Source organism: Malaclemys terrapin, chromosome 14 (assembly GCF_027887155.1).
Source record: "Malaclemys terrapin pileata isolate rMalTer1 chromosome 14, rMalTer1.hap1, whole genome shotgun sequence".
In the NCBI taxonomy this organism is placed as follows: domain Eukaryota; kingdom Metazoa; phylum Chordata; order Testudines; family Emydidae; genus Malaclemys; species Malaclemys terrapin.
This window is the reverse complement of record NC_071518.1, coordinates 41,570,568-41,595,452: the sequence shown is the minus strand read 5'-3', so window position 1 is coordinate 41,595,452 and position 24,885 is coordinate 41,570,568. Positions and strand designations below refer to the sequence as shown.

The 24,885-nt window shown below is 48.3% G+C and overlaps 1 protein-coding gene across 1 annotated transcript; it reads right to left on the bottom strand.

Annotated features, from left to right (window-relative positions):
- Window positions 1–1,088: 1,088 nt before the first annotated feature.
- Window positions 1,089–24,616, bottom strand: GOT2 (glutamic-oxaloacetic transaminase 2). Its single transcript, XM_054049348.1, has 10 exons — window positions 24,469–24,616; window positions 15,111–15,267; window positions 12,564–12,692; window positions 11,728–11,787; window positions 11,241–11,402; window positions 10,379–10,483; window positions 7,563–7,713; window positions 6,881–7,046; window positions 4,342–4,492; window positions 1,089–1,324 (listed from the first exon to the last, which is right to left on the bottom strand). Exons 1-10 carry the CDS (start codon window positions 24,552–24,554, stop codon window positions 1,202–1,204), a joined length of 1,290 nt encoding a protein of 429 aa, XP_053905323.1. The 5' UTR covers window positions 24,555–24,616; the 3' UTR covers window positions 1,089–1,201.
- Window positions 24,617–24,885: the final 269 nt, after the last annotated feature.

Here is a 24,885-nt window from a genome sequence, read left to right as displayed (position 1 = left end):
GGGGAGCTCAACCTCCCCTAGTACAGCTGCTGCCGTCAGACCCTGGTTGCAGGTTTCGTGGTGGAAATTTGTGCTTATTATTATGCGCCATGCAGGTTCCAGAGTGGCAGAGGAGATGGTATGTGCTACTCAGCTTCCTGGGTTCCTTAGTAATCTCCCTGGACTCCAAGGAGAGTCCTGAAGAACCTGGGAAGCTGAATAACACATACTGCCTCCTCAGTGGCCCCACAGCCTGCATGGCGCATATCAAAAGCTCAGGTTCTCCTTCCAGAAGAGAAGAGAAGAGCAGAGCAGAGCTTTTGAATTTTCCTGCGGGGTGGCTTGGACTCTGCGGAGGGGAGGTGCAGCTACGATGGCTCAGGTGTAGGGGCACAAACTGCACTATACCCGTCAGCCCGGGGCTCCTCCAAGCAGGTCGGGTGGGGGGCTCAGGGCTCTGGCCATGGAGGGGGGAGCGGAAGGGGTGGAGCCAGGGACTAGCCTCCCTGAACTGGGGCTCCACCCACCCCCCATGAGGAGCAGACTCCCAAAACCTTCATTTACGTACAGTGTTTTCAGCTTCAGTGGCCCTCCTCGAATGACGCGAGTAAAGCAAGCGGACATGCTGTACAACTAGACAGTAGAGCTGTACTGGCTCCCCCAACTCCAGCTGTTGCTCTACCCCCACCAGTGTATAAGGGCAGGTTTCCCTGTTGACATGAATGCAATGATGCGTTACTTGATCTCCTTTCAGAGTGGGAGGACGGGGTCTTGATCCTGTTCCAGCTCATTTAAAAACAGTAACTGAACTATGTTATGAAGCCGTCTCCCCTCCCACGTAAGGGATGGGCACAGAGACACCACTCAGCGCCCAGTGCTCTTGGTCAGCGGTCTATCATTCTACATGCAGTAGTTCTGCCAAGACGTTTAAAGCCTGACGGGTGCCTGTGTCGGGGAGAGGGTGCATAACGCGAGACGCTGCTTCTGAAGAGAGGAGCAGGAAGCAGTGACATCCCTGTCGGAGAGGGCAGGTGGCTTTGGCTACGATGTGTTGATGCCGCTAGCTGCGGCCTTGCACACGAAATACATTAAATGACAGAGTCAAGTGCTGTGGTTGAAAGTAAATATTCTGCTTGCCCCAACCCCCCAAATGCACTTCCCCTTCCTCTTGATTCAGAAAGTCCAAAGACCGTTGAAGGGAAGGCCGTCTGCTCCACCGTGTTTACTTGCTGACTTGGTGTATTGCATGAGCTAGGTAACCCACGTTGCCAGATGTGACCCCTGCCACGGAGATCCGGCCATCTTTTGTCATGTATATGGAGAACTCTTTGGTTAGTTGCTCCACCTGAGGGGGAAAAAAGAACAAAACAAAAAACTTCACCTGACTGAAGGGCTGCTTTGGCAGCTTGCCAGGGCCTCAAGTCACAACCAGTTTGCCTAACATGAAGGTGTAGCCCACGGAGACTGAATCCCAGCATGCATTGCTCCATTCTGATTCTAGCAGTAGATAGGTAGAGACTCAGCAGTGCATGCTGGGAATGGTAGTTTATATGAGAGAAGGTGGCTTCCCCATCTCATATCACAGATCTCAGAGCTGCACTTGGCCTGCAGACTGCTCTTTGGCCAGCCCTGAAGCCCACTCACTAGCACTGTGGCATATAAAAGCACTAAAATGCTCAGCCAAGACAGTCACATGACTTCAGCAGCACTTAGAATAGAATAGATTATCAGGGTTGGAAGGGACCTCAGGAGGTCATCTAGTCCAATCCCCTGCTCAAAGCAGGACCAATCCCAAACAGATTTTTGCTCCAAATCCCTAAATGGCCCCCTCAAGGATTGAACTCACAACCCTGGGTTTAGCAGGCCAGTGCTCAAACCACTGAGCTATCCCTCCTTGAATGCCATCTTTTAAAGAGCAACACAATTGTTCCATTTTACAGCTGAGAGGGGAGCCAGAGCACAGCTCCAAAGCCCTGCTCCAGCTCCAGGCAAAACCTGCAGCTCCACTGCTCCAGAGCTGCTCCGCGCTCCAGCTCTGGGCTCCACTCCCAAGCCCTGGCTGAGAGAGCTAGTTTAGCTTTTAATCACTACCACTGAAGGGTGTCATGCGAGCACTAGAACATTGTGACTAGAGAATAGAGACTTTGGGGAAGAACAGGGAAGGACAGTCCTCTTTTCATAAGGACCTCTCATGTCAGTAAGGTATGTTTTAGCCCATCCAAGGTTTCTGTATGCCAAAGAAAATGGCAAAGACTCTTAAAAATGAACACTGAAGATCAAGAGACAGCAAGGAGTTTGAGAAATGTTAATAGGCTAACAATGCCTGAAAAGTTAGCGTCTCCTGACTGATCTGCCAGTCTCTAAGGGCACGTCTACACTTAAAATGCTGCACTGGTACAGCTGTGCCGCTGTAGTGCTTTAAAGACGACACTATGCTGATGGGAGAACGCTCTCCTGTCAGTGTAGTTAATCCACCTCCTCGAGAGGCAGTAGCTGGGTCAGAGGGAGAAGCTGTCTGCACAGGGGGTTAGGCTGGTATAACTAGAGCACTGAGCAGCTACAAAATTTGTACCTGCAACTGATCTGCAAACATGGTCCGCAGATATGCAGAGTTGCAGGGCTCTAGGTATAACTACGTCGCTGAGCAACATGGATTTTTCACACCTTGAGTGATGTAGTTAGGTCTGGTCTACACTACAGACCTATATTGGTATAAGTCCAAGATACTCACTCACACATCCTTTGCTCCTCATCAGCAAGATTGAGAGCGTTTTCCAAATTTCTAACAGGAAGCTGAACCCTGAACTCAGGATCTGGCAGGCAGCTCAATTGAAAACCATGTTTGTAAACTATTTAAGTTATCAATAGTCTAGCATTCTGGACCACGGGCATGCACAGATGTGCTCGCCTACTCTGTGGGCACCTTTACATCTCCATGTTTATATTCCAGCAGTGACTTAGTTTCACTTTCATTTTTAATCATTGTAGTTCAGCAGTTCTCAAACTTTTGTACCGGTGACCCCTTTCACATAGCAAGCCTCTGAGGGTGACCCCCCTTTAATATATTAAAGTGTTTTTAAATTTCTAATACCATTATAAATGCTGGAGGCAAAGCAGGGTTTGGGGTGGAGGCTGACAGCTCGCAACCCTCCCTACCCCCCATGTAATAACCTCATGACCCTCTAGTCTAAAGGGTCCCGACCCCCAGTTTGAGAACCCTACTGTAGCTGTTTTTTAGCTAGTCGCATTAGACAACAGAGCCCTGCTCCGAGAACATGGCAAGGAGGAGCTTCCTGAGCTTAGGGATGGCCTCTGTTTACTAGGCCCTGCCACAGCACAGGGGGGTTGGACTTGATGACTTTGAGGGCCCTTCCAGCCAGACATTCCTAGGATTCTATGGTTTGCCTCACACCTCTGCATCTCATGTGAGATCTCGTGTTACTGGAACAGGTGGCTCATCATGGTACCTTTATGACAGTAGGCTAGTCTGAAGGGATAGACGATAGTTGCAAAAGGGGGTATCCTAGATAGCTAGGAGGCTAAGACTGATGTTGAGTGCACACAAGATTCTCTATGTCTGCACAAGAGAGGAGGAAGCTTTTTTGTAAGGAATGAAGTTCCTCAGCTCCACCAGTGTCTTAACTGGCTTCAAATTCGTGACTTCTCATTTGGAAATACAGCCATGAGTGACATGGGCTTAAACTGCAGCAAGGGTGGTTTAGGTTGGACATTAGGAAAAACTTCCTGTCAGGGTGGTTAAGCACTGGAATCTCCATCATTGGAGATTTTTAAGAGCAGGTTAGACAAACACCTGTCAGGGATGGTCTAGATAAAACTCAGTCCTTCCTTGAGTGCAGTGGACTGGACTAGATGACCTCTCGAGGTCCCTTCCAGTCCTACCATTCTATGATAATTCTATGTTTTCCCTAGTGCAGCCACTAGCAACCCAGAAGGGACCATCTTCTTTTTCAATGAGAGAACAAGCTGCTCCTTCAAGACAATGCACTGAGCAGACCAGCATTGAGCCAGCAGGAGTCTCACACACACAAAGCAATCCAACAGGACTGGAATTTCTCCTGCGAACTGCCTTAGGGCAACCTGCTTAGGTCACACTGGGATTCCTCTAAGGAGTCAAGTACATCTCATCAGTTTAATTTAACACTGACCTCAGACATATTTAGAAAGAAAAAGCCAATGCTAAAGTGGGAGATTATTTCGTCATCAGCTCCCCACCTTCCCAAGAACAGCATGTGTTCCATGAGCCCAGCCTGATGGACGCTGCCGTGGATATCCATGTGCTTCCTGTTCCCCCCCAGGCCAGGAGAATTGTTTTTCAGGCAGATTGGGGAGAATGGCACTCACCTGCTCAGGTTTCAGCCCCGTGTAACAGAACATGCCGATCTGGTCGGTGATGTGTTGCCAGTTGTGGGAGGAGCCTTCTTTCTTGAGGTTGGCCACCAGCTGGTTGCGCATGTCAATGATCCGGTCAGCCATCCCCTTCACCTCTTCCAGCCTGCAGGAGGAGCAACAGAAAGGAGATGCCTAGACATCAGATTCGGACAACGGTGAGGCAGGACAACAACTGAGACTAGCATGCAGTCAACTACCCACGGAAAACCTCTAAAGCTTCCCTCTTCGCAATTCACACTGGGCACCAACCTGCAATGCCAAAGTGAAGTTACGCACTGCTGCTTTCAACTGGCCGCACACACATTCAGTGGAGAGTGCTACAGGCAAAAGATCACTTTGGTGGCTTCAGTTAAAGAGGCAGAGCAAGCCTAGTGTTTCAGTTCCGTGTGGGAAGCTGAGTCCACGCTGCTTTAGGAGCTGCCTCTCTCTCTCTCCTGTGATCAGAAGAGGGGGGCTCTTTACTGACCCAGATTATGCACAGTGGGTGCGATATGGACTCCAGTTCAGAGGGGACCAGGGTGAGATCACCATACTCACAGGATTCCCCATTGCAGAGGGTTGATTGTTAAGCACACTCGAGCCAGGGGCTCATCATGAACAGAAATATTTTTGATGCCATCCAGGACAATGTTCAATTCTATAGACCTTACTGCACATGGGGGGGACGGGGGAGGGGGGAAGAGAACGGGACCACACCACCTTTACAGGTGAATTCCAGTTATCCAAATTCCATTTATACGAGAATCCTAATTATCCAAATCAACAGTGTCACCTCCATGCAGCCCCATGCCAATTAATCACCTGCTGATCAACAAACATTAAGGCTGCGGGAACCACGATTTGGAAGGATTTCCAGATAAACGGAAGCATGGGTATGGTCAATTACCTCCCCTGAGGCTGTCGTGCTGGGAAGCAGTGATGCTGGTCTACAAGGGTGGAGGAAAGCAGAGAGGGAGGGGGCATAGCTACAGGGGTCTGGAACCTCCATGGTGTGCTCTAGCGCTTCCTGGCTAGGACAGCCTTGGGGTAGGTAGTCAGCTGTACCCCTCACTATTTGTACTGCACTTGTGGAGCCTGGGGATGTTAGTGCTGGAGCAACACCAAGGAGGCTCCAGTCTCCTGCAGCTGTTCTCTCTCTCCTTCCTTCCCCCCTTCTCCCTCCTCCACCCCCGGGGGCCGCCATCACTGCTCCCTGGTACTGACAGCCAGACCTCACAGTTCCATTATCCCAACATTCTGGGTGTTCCCCAGGCAATTCTGATAAATGCAATTCTACTGTATTTGGAGGGTGACATCCACTACTCCCCAAAAGCAACCCATCCAGGATACGGCTCTGCTGGGGCTTGGATCTGTGCATGTCTGTTCCAGGCATAGGCACCATGCTAAAGACATGTCTGCCAAAAGGAGGCAGCTATCAGTGTTCCCAGTGCGGTGAGGGCTAGAGGACACAGCCTTCCCCTTTTGTTCTACCAAGTCAGCTGCCTGCAAGGACCCTGAACTCTAGCAACAGATCGATAGGACTAGGAAAGCAGTGCATGGTTACCTCAGAACATGGGAGCAGGAGGTTACCTTCCTCAGCTGTACTCAGAGGGGAGCAGAGCTTAAAAACAAACACCATTTCATTTCCCCATGGAAGATGTATTAAAAAGTCCCGCAATGCATTAGTCAGACCCTTTAGTGCCCTAGCATTGAGCTGCTAGGCACAGACTGTAGCCTTCAGACTGAGAAACCTGAACAGTTCCATTTACAGATTAATTCTGTCCAGTTAAAATGAAAGTGACGGAAAACTGCACATTCCAGTCTGAATTTCCACCAGATGATGCCATGCATGCTGGGATTTGGTTACCCAAGAGGAACATGAAGATCTGATAGGCCACCTGTTCAAACAGCCCTGCTAGGTTCTACATTTGGAGCAGCAGAAAGTCAGCGTAGTCACAGGAAGGGGAGTATCCTGTATTTAAAGGGACTCCCCTCCTGGAAGAGCTGGGCTATTCACTGGCATCTTCCCTGCAGCTCTAGGTAAAGGGGTGTAAGTGGCTTTTCTGTCTCTTGCTCGCTAGAAGCTTGGTGCCAGAGCTCCATGGCACTGTTACTGCAACAGAGGAGACCCACGTAGGGAAGCACCTTGACCAGCGTATTTGCCTAGGAGTCCTGAGGGGCAGTGTTCAGTCGGAGTTACATTTCTCTTTGACGACAGTCACCGAGCAGGGGGAGTGGGGAGAAGACTGTGCCCTGTTTAGAAGCTTCCCTTAAGGGAAAGCCTCTTGAATTTCCCCCTTCTTTGGCTGATGACACCCCATTGTGGCTGGGGGATAGGTCACCCTAAGGTACCCTCCACTGAGGTTTCATTCCTTTGTGCTCTCTAGCTACAATGGAGAAGCTTGTTTAGCCTGACTTGTTCAGTACTTTGTCCTGCATCATTCCTATGCAGCACCTTTCCCATCACGAGCAGACTAGAAGCAAACCGGCTTCTGAAGGGGAGCTGCCTTACCATTCCTTCCGCAGGTCAGGACTCATCAGGATGGTGGAGGCAATACGAGCTCCATTGACGGGTGGGTTTGAATACATGGGGCGGATCAGGATCTTCAGCTGGGATTCCACCCTCTTGGCCTCATCCACATCCTTGCAGATCACTGAGAAGGCACCCACGCGCTCCCCTGAAACACAATCCAAGTCAGATCATACCCGTCCTACCACAACAGATAACGTATGTGGTAGGCAATGTTCCCTCTAATTTTTGACAGGCCTTGTGTGCAAAAAATGTCTTCTGTGCAAATTGTTGTGCTTCTGTGCAAATGTTTGTACGCGCGGTGTTTCGCCGTGTGCGCAGGGTTTAGGATCTGTGTGTGCACGCACAGCTTAGAGGGAACAGTGGTTGTAGGCCTCCAGCATTTGGACTAGATCTGCCCTGGGACACCACAGCAGTCCCCATTTGCAGAGGGGACATCACAGGTAGAGTAGCATGAGCTTTCCCAGTACCCCAGATCTCCCTTCTGTGCCAAAGGGGAGTGCCTCTAGGAGGAGAAAGGACGTGGATCTGGTGGGCATCCACCAGAAGGTAGGGATTTTTGGTCACTAATGGTCCAGGTGGCTTTCACACTGGCAACCTGGAAGTGAAAGGCTCCATATCTCATCATTAGCCCTCTGAGCCATCTTCCTTTCCCACTGCTTACCGTAAAGGCCCATATTCTTGGCATAGGACTGAGACAGAACAACATTAATGCCTTGCTCAATAAAATGACGCACAGCCCAGGAGTCCCGGTTTATGTCCCCGCTGGCAAAGCCCTGGTACGCCATGTCAAAGAATGCAAAGAGATTCCTTTTCTGCAAGGAAAAAACAAAAAGATTCAATCACTCACCCTTCTAATGGCTGAATGTCCAGGGTCACCTACGAGCCATAGGAATTAGTTACTAGAGATTCAAGCAGGGCCTCCCCCATGTGTTACTGCACCAGCTGTGGGCCATTTCCACAACCACCAGGGCTCCTGGCTACTGAAAGGCAGCATGAAGTGGCACGCATAATCACACATTATGTAGCACATAGCAGTCCATTTCATTTGCATTCCAGGCTAATCTTTGAGCTAAATACTTTGAGAACTGTGTGTCTGAAGGGAAGATGCTAACCCCAGAATATGTGACAGCTTGTCAGGGTGGCTGGCATCCTCCTATTCCCCCATCACTTCCTCTGTCCAATGGCCAAGATTGCACAAACATTTAGCAGGGTTCAGTTTTTTAGTCTTCTGTCCCCTTCCGTGACAAACATATTAATGCCCTAATGCTTTAACACAACTTTAAAATAAGCCAACATCACTAGGTTCCCTTCTCCAATTCAGGAACCAACCACTTAGTAGCAGAGCAGTCACACCCTAAGCAAATCCTTATTGAAGTATCCTGCAGGAGTCTTTGGCCCTGGTTTACTAGAAACTATTTCCGGTGCCATCAAGCCACAGACATGTGCCATAGGCCTTAATATAAAAGGTATTTTTGGGGAGAGGCGCAGACAGACATCCTTCCTTGGCAGATGGTCTCTGAAGTCTCAGATCTACATATTTCCTGTTGTCGGCCACAAAAGATTAGCCTCCTAATTTGAACCCCAAGGCAAGACTTGAGTTTCAGCCTTCATTTTACTAGCCAATGTGCTGGACAAGATTCCCTTCAGGAATAGGAAAACCTACTTCAACAGCTAAAGAGATTGCCCTTTGAGACAGTCATTCTCGATCGAGGAACTTAAAGTGACACTATTCATCAATTCTGCTGTGTGTATTCAAACTCATCTCTGCTTGGTATAGTGACTGTCAGATTCTATTGCTTTATACTCCTGCTAGGTCTACAGGAGGCAGTACAGCTAAGGAAGGAACGGGTTTGATCCTTTCTTGGTCATTATCAGCAGAATTGATTACTAAGTTCCAATCAAACATCTGCAGACACAATGGGGCTGCAGAGATGTTACTGAACATCATCATTTGGCATGCAAAATATGCATTACAGATTACATGCAATAAGAAAGAATACAGCTTGAGTCTCAGGGCTAAAGCTGGTCAGTAATTTTCCATCCAAATGATTTTCCTGAGGGAAACTGCAGTTTCTGTAAAAATCAGAATTTCCATTGGAAAATCTAAATGAAATATTTCATGTTGGCTTGAATCAAATTGGAATATTTCATTTTATTGAACTAACCCAAAATATTTCAGGTGAATTCAACAGAACATTAAAGTGCATTTTCTTATGGAAGTTGTAATCCTCCAGGGAGTTCAGCCCACAGCAGAGAATGGGGACCCAAACCTGAACTCCCATAATGTGTGTTACATCATGGGAATCACATGACTCTAGGTGCATCATGGGAGATGTACTCCAGCCGGGGAGCCTGGCCCATTGGGAGCCTGATAATTCTCCCCTAACTACAACTCCCATGAGGCAATAAACTACATTTTCCTACTGCGGTGTAACTGACTTGAAATGAAGAATTTTGGCTCACTTTGACAAACCAAAATGAAGTATTTGTTTCGTCATTCCCCAAATCTTCTGAGTTGACACTTTGGGCATTTCCAAATTAAAATGTTTTGGACTTGCTGTTCTGTGAAAAAATTCAATTTTTCATCCCAATTTGGACAAATATTGAAATGTTTTAATTTCCTGTGGGATGAAAATCCTGAATTTTGCCGATCTTTACTTAGATAGAGTGAATTTGCAGAGTTAGTTGTTAGAAGAAAGACATTTAACTGAGCACATCTGCTACAGAATCCTCTAGCTCAGGGGTTCTCAAACTGGAGGTCAGGACTCCTCAGGGGGTTGCGAGGTTATTACATGGGGGGGGGGGGTCGTGAGCTGTCAGCCTCCACCCCAAACCCCGCTTTGCATCCAGCATTTATAATGATGTTAAATATATTAAAAAGTGTTTCTAATTTATAAGGGGGGGGGGGGGAGGTCACACTCAGAGGCTTGCTATGTGAAAGGGGTCACCGGTGCAAAAGTTTGAGAACCACTGCTCTAGCCAGCCACTGACCAGCCATCACTCCCACCGATTCTAGCTGCACTTTCCTTCCCACAGAGAATAGAGTCAAATATCTGCAGTATACCCAGGCATTTCTTATTTCCATCCATCACTGGGTTGAGAAGGAAGGTAGTTTTAGCATAACCATGTTTGTTGCTATAGCTCCTACACTATTCCATGTTTAAGAATTCAAAGGAGTTTCAGCAGAATAATTATCGGGGCCTTAGATAACTGAGATTTCCATAGAACGCTGAGTGTTTGACCTGTGAGTATGTGCTATGAATTCTGCTTCTGCACCAGTCCAATACATTTGGGCTCCCCTCTACTTTAGACAGGTACGGTTGCCATCCAAGTTGACAAGGGACAAATGGGCCAGTGCTCAGAGACCAAAGACTACACAGCAAGACTTTGCTCTAAGAAAGTCTAGGAACATGGCACCATTTCATCAGTAGTATCAACACAGATATGACATATACATCAGCCCACCCCATAACTCACCTTCACCACAGCAGCCAGCTCCTTCCATTGTTCTGGTCGGGGGTCCACACCAGTGGGGTTGTGAGCGCAGGCGTGGAAGAGAATGACACACTGTTCGGGAATTTTCTAAAGAAGATATTACAGAGAGTGACATGAGACAAGCAATGTTTAAAGCGATGTTTCTTCTTCAGTTGCTTATAACTAAGCCACAGGGCAAGCAGTGAGTTAGAAGGCACAGCAATATCAGAAATGAGGAGTAAGAGGCGAGCAGCAGTAAATCAGTTTGCGCTCAAAAGTGTGATGAGTTTTGTAGAGAAGTGGTTCTCAATCAGGGGCATGCATACCCCTGGGAGTACGCAGAGTCTTCCAGGGGGTACATCAGCTCATCTAGATATTTACCTTGTGTTACAGCAGGCTACAGAAAAAGCACTAATTAAGTCAGTACAAACTAAAATTTCATACAATGACTTGTTTTTTCTACTCTGTATACTATACACTGAACTGCAAGTACAATATTTATATACCAATTGATTTACTTTATAAATATATGGCAAAAATGAGAAAGTCAGCAATTTTTCACAGTAATAGTGTACTGTGAGACTTTTGTATTTTGATGTCTGATTGTGTAAGCAAATAGTTTTTAACTGAAGTTGAAACTTGAGGTACACAAGACAAAGCAGACTCCTGGAAGGGGTCCAGTAGCCTGGAAAGGTTAAGAACTGCTGCTTTAAAGGTTCCAATGACTACTAGAAATTGCAACTACAAGATGAGGGAGCTGCTCAGTGGTCTGAGATTCAGTCTCAGCCTAGAAGCTAAGTAAGTAGGGTCATGAGACTACAAACACTACCTTCCCCCTCTGCTCCCATCCCAACAGTCAACTCACAGAAATGTCATCCAAGGCTCCAGCGAAGTCAAAGCCGCAGGTCTTGGGATCATAGTAGCGATAGGCCTGCAGCTGCATGCCAGCATCCCTGAAAATGGGGGTGTGGTTGCCCCAGGATGGTTTGGGCAGGTACACGTCACGGCTGTACTTGAAGAATCGTTGCTATGGCAGAGAACGAGAGCAAGTTCAACTGGTGTAGTCCATTGCTGCCAATAATAGACTCATAGACTTTAAGGTCAGAAGGGACCATTATGATCATCTAGTCTGACCTCCCGCGTGATGCAGGCCACAAAAGCTGGCCCACCCCCTTTCCCTTGACTCAGCTGTTGAAGTCCCCAAATCCTGTGATTTAAAGACTTCAAGTCGCAGAGAATCCTCCAGCTAGCGATAAGAAAGTTGGTCTCCCAGCAATAAGGAGTTTAATCAATGCATGAGCTTCAGCCACAGATGTCCCCTCTCCTCCCATCACCATTTCCCAGGGACTCACCAAGAAACTGGCTCCAACTCTTAGAGACCCAGTCCCAGAAATCGTCTGCACGGTGACATACTACAAGGAAAAGGGACACAAATGCGTAAGATGCCAAACTACCACACAAAATATGGACCATGTTAAAGTGCACTAACATCTTTTTTTAGTGTGCATGAACCACACAGAAGAAACACTGATGTTACAGATCTATTCTTAACTCATCAATACCTAAATCCCGTACAAGACAGCAAGCTAGTTCCCTAGGCCTGAGAAGTTAAAACAACGTCTCATGGATCTTTTACTCAATTTCAAATGGTAACTTGCAACACAACCTGAGATTAAAAGTTAGCTAAACAGCAAGACATGGCTCTACATTAAATTGAAATACTGTCTCATCATAGGACTGGGAGCCAGGAATTGCTGAACTCCGCCTCCAGTTTAACACTGGCTTCTTTGTGCCCTTGGACAAGGTCGCCTCCCCTCTTAAGTGAGTTTTTCAGAAGTGCTCAGAGTTGCCGTCAATGGCAGCAGAGTTAGGCCAATGCCACGCTAGACCGGAACACTGGGTTCTATTCCCAGCTGGATGACCGTGGGCAAGTCAGGTAGGCTTTGTTGTCTCAGTTCCCTCCTCTAAAACGAGGACAATGATATTGACCTCCTTTGTAAAGCACTTTGAGACGTACTGAGGCAAAGCACTACAAGAGCCAGAGGTATTATCTGTTGCTCTTTAAATGCTCTGCAAGAGAAATGTCTGTACGTGGTTATGAATTCTTTGCTGACAAGTACAACGCTTACAGGGTAGAACAGCCCTACTTGTACAGTATTTTAGTCCAGACTTCCACCTAGCTCTTTACCCGGCCACTCTTGATAACCTCATTGGTGTCACCCAGTGCCAGCTCAGCTGATGCCTTATTGAACTCCGCCAGCCCTGCAATGGGTAAGTACTCCTTGTCCATCTTCTTAGCAGCTATCTGGGCCTCCGCCTAAGAAAGGAACACACATGTTCAGTTTCTGCACACGTTCTACAGGCTCCCCAAGGCTCTACTATATTAACGTTTTCTTTGCTTAGTACTCAGTACAATGATAAGGTACCATCCAAGAATATAAACTGGCCATCAACAAGGTTTCTAACCATCAGAGCAGTGAAGTTCTGGAACAGCCTTCCAAGAGGAGCAGTGGGGCCAAAAACCTAACTGTCTTTAAGACTGAGCTTCATGGAGGGGATGGTATGATGAGACTGCCTACAATGGCAGGTAGCCAATCTGTGACTGCTAGCAGCCAATATCTCCAATGGCTGGTGATGGGACACTAGATGGGGAGAGCTCAGCGTTAGTACAGAGAATTCTTTCCCAGGTGTCTGCCTAGTGGGTCTTGCCCACATGCTCGGGGTCTAACTGATGGCCATATTTGGGGTGAGGAAGGAATTTTCCCTTGGGTCAGATTGGCAGAGACGCTGGGGGTTTTCACCTTCCTCTGCAATGTGGGGCACGAGTCACTTGCAGGTTTGAACTACTGTAAACGGTGGACTTTCTGGAACTTGAAGCCTTTAAACCATGATTTGAGGACTTCAGTAACTCAGCCAGAGATTAGGGGGCTATTTCAGGAGTGGGTGGGTGAGGTTTTGTGGCCGCCAACGTGCAGGAGGTCAGACTAGATGATCATGATTGTGCCTTCTGAGCTTAAAGTCTATGAACGCCAGCTCAGCAGAGTTATTTCCCAGAGATGAGAAATCAGCTCCATTCAAAGCAAAGCCATCTATGGCAACCTGTCAGCAGAAATATTTAGTGCTATTGCTTTAAAAGCAAAGTTTACAGATAGGCTGACACAAAGCATTGAGTTTCTAAACCCAGCATTGCCGCTTGTGAGCAACTGGTGGCCCAGTGAGTACTACTGAGCCAGGTAGCCAGAAACGAGAGGAAACGGTCCCTTCCAGCCTCATTAGCAGTAAGAGCTGCACCAGAGACAATCCTCCGCTTAATCTGAAAACATTCTGCAGAAAGGGAGAGCTACCATTTATAGAAGAGAAATCTCTGGGCCTGGAAATATGCCCCAAGCTAGCTCAGTGCTGAGGGACACGCGATTTGTGCTGGCTCAGATATAGACCTTAGCTGCACTGGCAACGTTACCGAAAGGTTCAAGATACTTTTCAAACCAGCTGGAGCTGCAGCATAGACAAGGCTCTGACAAATGATGTTTTCAACCTGTTTTTAGGTAGTTTAACTAAACAAGTTATAAAAATGGTTCTGGCTGCCACAGCCTTGTCTGCACTGGGGCTCCAACTGGTTTTAAAATTGGTTTAGTTCAGCTGGTTTAGATAGGAGAGTGGTTCCCCAGCACAGGCAAGGCCCCAGGAGTTCAGTTACAAATCTGAATGTTCACGTTACACCAATCAGATAGTAGCAGCAAGAACAATGGATTTCAACCACATTCTCCTTAGCACATTCGTTCCACCTACTGCAGCCAACAAAGACACCTGTATTGTGTCCAGAGCCTATTAACAATAGGAATGGGGAGGAGCATTTGGGAGGGGAACATACCAGTAGACCCAGAACAGAGGGTCAGTCATTGCCAAGGCTCAGATGCCTGGAGAAGATTTCCCTGTGAGGCTGATCTCAATAAGTTTGACAATACAGATCTGTGTCCAATTTCCCAGTTAGAATTTCAGACTGGATTAGAGAGAAGGCAGCAAGACTCAGCGGAATTTCTGAGACTGCCCCTCCTTAGATTAGCGTCAGCTCTTTCTCACTGACATGGCATGGTTTAGGGAAGTGCTCTTTGCATTAGTCTTGTTTACTAAAAAAACCACACCTTAAAAGTTTAAGTAGAGGGGTAGCCGTGTTAGTCTGAATCTGTAAAAAGCAACAGAGGGTCCTGTGGCACCTTTGAGACTAACAGAAGTATTGGGAGCATAAGCTTTCGTGGGTAAGAACCTCACTTCTTGCATCTGAAGAAGTGAGGTTCTTACCCACGAAAGCTTATGCTCCCAATACTTCTGTTAGTCTCAAAGGTGCCACAGGACCCTCTGTTGCTTTTTAAAAGTTTAAGAGATCCACGCAGCATGATCCCCAAGGGGGAGCACAGAGCCCAATCTGACATCATGGAAGTCAGAGGCAAGATTTGTTATTTACTTCAATGGGAGCAGGATTTGGTCCTAGAGAAGTACTTTAGTTCTTCCTTCAGATGTCAGTCAACTTGATCCAATGGAGTTGTCTTCCAGACCAGCCTAGTGCTGGCAATAGGAACTCACACTAACCCCATCCGCCACAGGTTTGATTAGAAGCAAAGTCTTTCCTATGGATCAATCACCGAGACCCTCTTCCCCCCATAGATTCCTAGCTACAGTACTTCATATCACACGATGCTTGGATTTTACCCCCTATAGCAGCCAGTGCTAGGCTTACTTTGCGGACGCTGTTCAGGACAAATGGCTTCCCGTTATCGTCCCGGTATGCCCCAACACCCAGGTTCATCTTCTTAGCGTTGGTGTCTCGTTTAAAGGCTTCAGTCACCCCCAAAATAGGATCAGGGGGTCCCATCTCCACATGAGACCACCAGGAGCTGCACAAGGAATATAAGTGGGAGGATTAGGTCAATGAACAGAAGGAAACGGTCATGGCCTAATGCTGTTCGTTATATCCTGGCCGATGGGCCCAACTGTAGCAGGATCTCTTTGGCACTGGTATCCACGGCTCAAGCTGAAGTGTGGTATCTACAGACCCAACAAGCCATAGCTTCCCTCTCTCTCCACAGACTAACCCTATTCCCACTGCAGCATGTTTATAAGGGAGACTAAGCATGCTAGCTTCTCAGTTAAGCCAATATCAAATAACTGGGAGAGCCCTCATTACCCAAACCTGCTGTGTGCCTGATCTTAAGATTTTCTCCTCACTCAGTGGCAGAAGGGTATTATCATGACAGCATGGTGCCAGTCCCACTCGCATACTTGGAAGAAATCAAGGTGGGGTTTTCAAAGGGGACTGCAGCGGCAGTCAAAAAAGCAAATAGAATGTTGGGAATCATTAAGAGATAGATAATAGGACAGAAAATAATACATTGCTTATCTATATCTATCTCTCTCTCCATGGTACACCCACATCTTGAATACAAAGAGTGCAGAACTAGTGCCTCAGAGAGCCCCAGGGCTATTTTTTCTAGTGACCTGCTTGTATCTGTCCTACTGTCACTCCAAGGAAGAGGAAAAGCCCTCTTAATGTCAAGGACACACCAGACAGACTATAAAAAGAAACCTTGTTATTTCTGTTGGGCCACAGCTAATGCACAGCTGCACTCAACGTCTGCAGGCGGTAGAGGTGACAGAGAATGAGGCCTGGAATTTTTAATGCTGCACCTTCAATTTGATGAGCAGGTACAGTTTTAATGAGGGTCTCCATCATGAACAGCAGGACTATTAAGGAGAATACCTCATGCAGCTCTGAGCCATAGACTGACAATCTTTATACTGAGGGCTTATCACAAATATGTATCTACCCTAGGATCAGGCGGTTTGGGAAGTTTCTGGCAGAATGTGACAAGAGATTACCACTGAGAGGCAGTGAGGTCATGGGATAGGGTGCTGCACAGGGACTCAAGAGGTCTGGGTTCTTTTCTTGCTCTGCCACTGACCTATGATTCATCAGGCCAATCACCTCTCCTCTGTGACTCCATTTCCTATCCCACCATTTGTCTTGTCTATTTAGATTGCAAGGTCTTTGAGACAGGGACTTTTACTGTGTGTGTGTATAGCACCTAACACAATGGAACCCAATCTCAGTTGGGCCCTTTGGCCACTACTATAATATAAATAGTTGCCTAGACAGTCTATTTTTATGTGGCACTCATCACCATCGTAATTCCCTAATAAAGGCCATTTCTCTATTGCTACTGGGAGGAGCATCTTGAAAGGATGTAAAGATGTGTGTCAGCACAAGCCTTAGGGTCCTTAATTGGTTTTAAAATTGACGATATTTTTGTTTTGGAATTTATGGACAGTTGAGCATAGAAGCGGTTTATATTTTAAGTGCAGTATCAGCTGAGGGAGGGGGAATCAGTCCCATGTTTTGGATATTCATCCTCAGCTTATCTGCTTTAAAGGTGCGTATGAGCAGCCAGAGCTTTTAAAGCTACTTTAAAAGTAAGTACAATATTGTTATGTGTTCCTTCAGAAGTCACTGTCTCTGCAAATAACTGGTAACTGCCCTGAACATGGTTTGTGGTGTTTCCACGTTACAAGAGAGCCATAAAAAAAAAAAAAATGATCTGTACAGTAGTGAACCTCCTGCAACGCACACACACCCCTACTAATTTTTTAGGTACTTAAATTGAGCTGCAAAAGTGAAGGTTACTTTTGCAGGACCCTTGTAATTACATCTGAGATGGTGAAAGTCCTTTGTATTTTTACAGTGTCTTTCATTCAAGCATCTTAAAGTGCTTTATGTATTAAGGTCCCACACTTGGAAACACTTAAGCAATCAATTAACTAAATGCATCTGAAGAAGTGAGGTTTTTACCCACGAAAGCTTATGCCCAAATAAATCTGTTAGTCTTTAAGGTGCCACCAGACTCCTTGTTGTTTTTGTAAATGGGACTACTCATGTGCTAAGAACTGCTTAGTGCCTGATCCTGCAGACTAACCCTCAACACTCCTGTGAGTTAATTACTTCCATTCCAAGCCTGTTTTCATTGGCTCCAGATTAGCTTTAGGGCTGATGATTTTCATGTTCATTCTCAGCCAAGAAATGAGCTTTGGGGTGAAGGCTGAAGAAAGTTTCTTCTGCTATTTATCGAATTTGGAAGGAGGGATAGTGTTCAGCTATTTAAAAGAGAAATGAGTTATTTAAATTAAAAAAAAAAAAAAAAATCCCCAAAACCAAACCAAACCCAGCTAACTGGCAGTTTCCTTTCACAGTTCAGATTTTGCTTTTATCAAGGAGAACTGTCTGCTTTGCTTTCTAGAAGTGGCTGAAAACAGAAGTAAAATACATAATTTTCCTTGTCAGTTTCAGTGCACATCATGTGCGGTTATCTAACCAACTCAGGATAGCCACACATTTTAAAAACAGAGTTTTTGAACTCATCATCCCCAAGAGGGGTCCAAGGCTCAAGACATCAGCAAGCTCTTCTACTTTTGTGGTAACTCACATCTAATATTTTAATATGTCATCTATGCACCGCACTGTGTCAACTTTCAGAAAAGTAAGAAGAGACAATGTTAGACATGCATTAAGGTAGAAATTTTAAATTGCTCAACACCTCAACCTCCATTCCAGCACTGGCTGCATTTCTATTAACCCTTAAGTGCCTCGGGATCCTTTAAGACGAAAGCAGATGTCAGATGATACAAGTTCTTAAGAAGTTGTGAAAACCACCAGAGATACAAATTGTAAAGTGAAAAAGAGTTGTCTTCAGTCACCAGACTGTCTCGAATAGAAGCACCTTCTGTGAGCCAGAGCAGCCTCAGGAGTGGAGTTTGCTGACAGAGTCAGCAAGGCCTGGGTTCAGAAAGTACATTTACATTTGGGTAATTAACTATACAGAAATTCACAGAAGTCTCTCTTTAAGAGGGCTATTCCCCCTCTCTGAAGAGAGTCCTGTGAATCTACAGCTACATCGAGCAATACAAACATCTAGACTACACTCAATTGCATAATCCTTGTCAATAGGAACCCCAAACAGGGTGGGCGGAACAAAGGTCACCCTACTTCAACAACCAACTGCGATTAGAACGTTCACCCGTTCAGCTGCCGATGGCCCGCAATGGCTACGACAGGCCTTTCAGCCACTGAACCTGAAGAATTCATTCCTTCAATCAGCTGCAGCAAGTGCTTCCCCTGTCAGGGATATTTTAATAACTAGCTAAAGTCCAGTCATATGGCAAGATGTAATAAATAAATTGAATGTCTGATGCAGTTATTCTGCATGTTAAGTTAATTTTATATTTCAGGGCCATTTGTTTTGTACCTCTCAATCTATATACCAGTTTTAGAGATGCTATTCCTCGCTAATAGTAACTAACATAATCAAATGCCATTTGAAAGTAGTGAAAGGAGGGAAACCAAAGACTGCTAATCCCTACCTGACATCACTAATAGCTTTGATAAGGAGAGTTGCATAAAAACAAACAACGTTTGCAGTACGAAACCTCAATGGCCTTCTGGTCATGGCAGCTTGTAACTAGTTAATAAGTTAACAGGGAGAAAGGGGCATATCTGACATCTGCAGATCTTAATTTTTCAAATGGCATCGGGCACATCCAGCTCATTCCAAGAGGAAAAGACTTTTTAATAGCTAGCCACATGGATAACAAAGAGAATATTAAAAAGCAGAGCTCAGTATAATAACCCTCCCCATTAGATTTCACCTCCCCATGTCCCTTCAGCTGAGTTTATAGTCTAGCTAATTAGAGGCCTGCTCCACTGCATGCAATAACTGCACACAAGAGCAGAATAAAATGCCAATTTCTCTCTTCAGGGTACCAGGAAATGCTGTTTTTGACATTCTTCCTCAAGCCCTATCATGGATGACACTATACAAAAAGTAGTATGCAGTACAACACTAATGTTTCTTTTATGTCCTCTAAGAGCCTAGTGAGGAAGCCTTGCTTTGCCACACTGACAAGAGCCCCAGAACACCAAGCAGTGACCAGAAAATGAAGCACTCTCTCCTCAGGCCCTACGCTACCAGCACTCCCAGCTATCTTCGAGACACCACTGACCTCCTGAGGAAACTACAATCCATCGGTGATCTTCCAGAAAACACCACCCTGGCCACTATGGATGTAGAAGCTTTCTACACCAATATTCCACACAAAGATGGACTACAAGCTATCAGGAACAGTATCCCCGATAATGTCACAGCTAACCTGGTGGCTGAACTTTGTGACTTTGTCCTCACCCACAACTATTTCACATTTGGGGACAATATATACCTTCAAGTCAGCGGCACTGCTATGGGTACCCGCATGGCCCCACAATATGCCAACATTTTTATGGCTGACTTAGAACAATGCTTCCTTAACTCTCGTCCCCTAACGCCCCTATTCTACTTGCGCTACATTGATGACATCATCATCTGGACCCATGCAAAAGAAGCCCTTGAGGAATTCCACCGTGATTTAAAATAATTTCCATCCCACCATCAATCTCAGCCTAGATCAATCCACAAAAGCGGTCCATTTCCTGGACAGTACTGTGCTAATAAAAGATGGTCACATAAATACCACCCTATACTGGAAACCTACTGACCGCTATACTTACCTACATGCCTCCATTTTCCATCCAGGACACACCACACGATCCATTATCTACAGCCAAGCTCTAAGATACAACCGCATTTGATCCAATCCCTCAGACAGAGACAAACAACTACAAGATCTCTATCTTAAAACTACAATACCCACCTGCTGAAGTGAAAAAACAGATTGACGGAGCCAGACGAGTATCCAGAAGTCACCTCCTACAAGACAGGCCAAACAAAGAAAACAACAGAACACCACTAGCTGTCACCTTCAGCCCCCAACTAAAACCTCTCCAGCGCATCATCAGAGATCTACAACCTATCCTGAAAGATGATCCCTCACTCTCACAGATCTTGGGAAGACAGACCTGTCCTCGCTTACAGACAACCCCCAAATCTGAAGCAAATACTCACCAGCAACCACACATCACTGAACAAAAACACTAACCCAGGAACCTATCCTTGTAACAAAGCCTGATGCCAACTCTGTCAATATATCTATTCAAGTGACATCATCATAGGACCTAATCACATCAGCCATGCCATCAGGGGCTCGTTCACCTGCACATCTACCAATGTGATATACGCCATCATGTGCCAGCAATGCCCCTCTGCCATGTACATTGGCCAAACCGGACAGTCTCTCCGCAAAAGAATTAATGGACACAAATCTGACATCAGGAATCAAAATACTCAAGAACCAGTGGGAGAACACTTTAACCTGTCTGGTCATTCAGTGACAGACCTGCGGGTGGCTATTTTACAACAGAAAAGCTTCAAAAACAGACTCCAATGAGAGACAGCTGAGCTGGAATGGATATGCAAACTAGATATAATCAACTGAGGATTGAATAAGGACTGGGAATGGCTGAGTCATTACAAACATTGAATCCATCTCCCCTTGTAAGTATTCTCACTTCTTATCAAACTGTCTGTACTGGGCTAGCTTGATCATCACTTCAAAAGTTTTTTTTCTCTTACTTAATTGGCCTCTCAGAGTTGGTAAGACAACTCCCACCTGTTCATGCTCTCGGTATGTGTGTGTGTATATATATATATATCCTCAATAGATGTTCTATTCTATGCATCCGAAGAAGTGGGCTGTAGCCCACGAAAGCTTATGCGCTAATAAATGTGTTAGTCTCTAAAGTACCACAAGTACTCCTGTTCTTTTTGCGGATACAGACTAACACGGCTACTACTCTGAAACCAGAAAATGAAGATCCCTTGAGAGCAGTGATTCCCCTCCAAGGTCTTAGTGTGCTGCCTCTTAACTACTTTGAGTCCAAGCTTCTGGTGCTCCAGGATGATCAGGTGCCCAGCTCAGTGACCCCCCACTTGGCAGCACAAAATGCCCATCATTAGATCAGCATACTTTTATTTTGAGTGACAATCTGAAGAATTTCAGACTCTTGAAAGAGCTCTGGTTACACCTCATATCCTTACTATGTGTCTATTTCCTAAGAGGAGGTGTTCTCTAGCAAAATCACAGAACAGGGACCTCCCAGTTTCTTAGCCTGACTCACTGTCTATTTGGCAATTCATTTACCCTGTCTGCCTCAGTTTCCTTACCATTTACATGTATAGTTAACGGGACTCAACCTTTTTTTAAAGTCACTTCTGTCTAGGGTGACCAGACATCCCGTTTTTAAAGGGACAGTCCTGTATTTAAGCCCTCCCGCAGGTGTCCCGACTTTTTCTTAAAAATGAGAAAATTCTGTGTCGTCCCCCCCCGCAATCAGGACTGGTCAGATCCCTACCCACCAGCCACCCACCCACCAGTGGTGGGGGGAGGGGAGGGTCCAGTGGCGGACAATGGGGGTGGGTGTGCAAGGCTGGTGGCAGGGCAAAGATGCAGCACCTGGGGATGGCCGCTCCCCCTGCGGGTCCTTCAGCACAGCCCTCAGTGTACCGGCTCTTGGCCAGCAGGGTCCTACCCCCCGACCCATTTCCGGCTGGCACTGGCTGCGTGCTGTGAACTGCAGTGGCTGTGCTGGCAGGCGCCAGGCAGTGGCTGGTTACGTGTTGCCACTGTTGCCCATCCACTGGCCCTATATGGGCTCCCCCTCCTGCTGACCGCTCCCTGCTTTGCCCCTTCGCCCCCTCTCCCCCAGTCCCACTGCTTCTCCATATTCCCCTCCAGCTGGGCCTGTTCCACTCCCATTGCTGTGTGGAGAACCAGCCCCTGGTCGGAGCTCTGAGCTCACCAACAGCCGGGCCAGCAGGTTCCTTCCTTCCCCCACTGCCTCTGGCTAGGCTGGTGCCCTGGGAAAGTCCAAAATGCTCTTCCCGGGCACTGGCCAGGAGGAGTCAAGCCCTGTGTGTGACAAAGCCCCACACAGCGCTGGCACGGGGACACCTCTCCACTCCTCACCCCGTGTCCTGGGGAGGGGGGTGGGGGGGAGGGGAGAGAGAAGCAATTTCCAGCTTGTTCATGCTCTGAACCTTCAGGCTCCACAGCAGCCCCCCAGCAAGGAGCTGGGCACTCTCTTCACACACACCCCTGTCCCGGCTCCTGCCCCCAAGGAGCACTAGGCTGCTCCGTCCCCTAGGCACCCTTCCCTGCTGAGCCACCTCTCTGGCCAGGTTCGCTGAAGCCCCTGCAGTCAGGTTCCCTGGGCCTTGGTGCACAATGCGTCCTTAGAGCTTAACCCCTTCCTGCCCAGGCTGTAGCCAGAGGCGGCTGGGTTATGTTGGTGGCGAGCAGCAGCCTGGAGGTGTTAGCTGCCTTTCTACACTGTGTGGGAAGGAAGGAACAAGCTCCTTCGGGGGGGGGGGGGGGGGGAGAGAGGGGAAGGGGCAGGAGGAAAGAAATGAGCTCTGTAAAGACACAGGCCAGGTCATCTCTTCCCCACCCCCCCAAGCACAGCTGGAAGCAGCTCCCATCCCATCCAGCTCTGCATAGTGCTGCTAGCCACAGTCTGGTATGAACCTTGGCAGAAATCTGTGGGGGGGTGGCATGTGACACTGTGTGACCCCCCACACACACATTCACGTTGCCTCAGGAAGACAAGGTGCCAGGTAGCAGGAATGGCGGGTCCATCCCCAGGGCCCAGCCAGGCATGGAGGGCAGAGAGTGTTGGGTAGGTCGGTCACCCCCTCTGGGTGACAGAGGTGTATGGGAGTGTGTGTGTCACATAGGGATGTGTGTGTGTCTCCATGTGAACCCCAAAGCCTTAAAGATAAGAAGGTAAATAAAAAGAATCCAACTACGCAGTATTTCTTTTTAACAGGGGCTCAGTCAACTTGGTGTTAATTTGAATGTGTGTACAGCAGAGCTCTGATTGATTGCCGTTGAACTCGCCTGAATACGAGTAATTTTACCAGGTGTCCCATATTCACCATAGGGAAATATGGTCACCCTACTTCTGTCTGAACTTCCCTCTATTCTTGTTACAGGTAACACCTAAAAGTCACTGTAACTGAGATGAGACACAAACATAATCCCATTTACCCAGTGCCTGTGCTCTGTACAGCTGACACCACTTTGCACACAGTAAGTTTCAGAATCTCTCCTCCCATCGGAGTGGCTATTTTAACATTCACCAGGCAGATGCAGTGCCACACCAGGCAGATGCAGTGCCACACCAGGCAGATGCAGTGCCACACCAGGCAGATGCAGTGCCACACCAGGCAGATGCAGTGCCACACCAGGCAGATGCAGTGCCACACCAGGCAGATGCAGTGCCACACCAGGCAGATGCAGTGCCACACCAGGCAGATGCAGTGCCACACCAGGCAGATGCAGTGCCACACCAGGCAGATGCAGTGCCACACCAGGCAGATGCAGTGCCACACCAGGCAGATGCAGTGCCACACCAGGCAGATGCAGTGCCACACCAGGCAGGCTCCGGCCCGATTCTAACGCGCTTGAGGCACCGCCGTTAGGAGCGGCCAGGGTGACCCCAGCGAAAGGGGCGGAGATCAAAGCGCCGGGCTCAGGGGCAGAGGCTGCAGCGCGCGGAGGCAGCGCCCGGGGCCCATCCTGCCGGCAGCGGCACCCACGCTAGGGGGCTCCCGGCCCCGCACTCACTGCACGCGGGGGTGTCTGTGCCGGGGGCCGGGCCGGGGTCCGCCCCCCGGGGCATGGGCCGCCGGGCACCGAGCCCGGAAGTGGAGGGGGGGACCGCGGCTCCTCCGCCCTCTAAAGCTGCCCCTCAAGGGCACGCGCGCAAGCAGCGGCAGCCAATCACTGCCGCGGACTAGCACCGCGCCCGCGTCACCTCAGCCAATCCCAGGTGCCCTTTCCGACTCGGTCATCCCCGGCATGGCCAGCTCCGCCCGAGACGGGCCGCGCCGAGGGACACGCTCCCGCGTAACGCGAAGCACTCATGGGGAGGGAAGGAGAACACTTCACGGGGACCGGCCGGGCTGCACCCCAGCACCCTGCTGAGAGCAGACCCCCCCCCGGCGCCTCCCCAACCAGGCGCGCGGCCCTGCCCGCCTCGGGGGATTCACATTCACGAGCTGCAGGGTCCGAGACGGGCCCCCCAGCCGCGCCGGCCTGTCCGCTCCGGGCCCCGTTACCTGGCTCTGGCCGCGACGGGGGCCAGGCAGAGGTGGCGCTGGGCCGCGGCGGAGAGCAGGCGCCGGGCTGGCTGCAGCAGGGCCATGGCTGCGGCGGGAGCTGACACGGACTGAGCGCTCTCCCGAGTAATGTGCTACTTAGGGGGTACTGAGCATGCGCAGTACGTCTGCCGGCGCCCCCGCTCCACGCCGCGCTGAGGAGCGGCCTCGCACGGCCGGCGGAGAGGTGCAGGGCGAGCCCCGCGCACGCGAGCGCCCTCAGAGGGCCAGGCGGGCTGTCTGCAGGCTGTCCCCGCCCGGCTGCGGCTGGGTCCTAGCGCCCGGTACTTCTAGGGGGCGGAGTGGCCGCTCCGGGCACGTCGGTGTCTCGCCCGCAATTTACAGCAGGTTTATTGCGCTCAAGGGGCCACTGCCCGG

Bases quoted from the DNA above. Each gene is read 5' to 3' on its own strand.
- GOT2 (XM_054049348.1), bottom strand. From the start codon at position 24,554: ATGGCCCTGCTGCAGCCAGCCCGGCGCCTGCTCTCCGCCGCGGCCCAG. The intron at 12,693-15,110 runs GTAAGCCTAGCA...TTCCTTTCTTAG, and splicing joins TCCTGAACAGCGTCCGCAAA to GCGGAGGCCCAGATAGCTGC. The intron at 10,484-11,240 runs GTGAGTTGACTG...TATCTTCTTTAG, and splicing joins GAGCCTTGGATGACATTTCT to AAAATTCCCGAACAGTGTGT.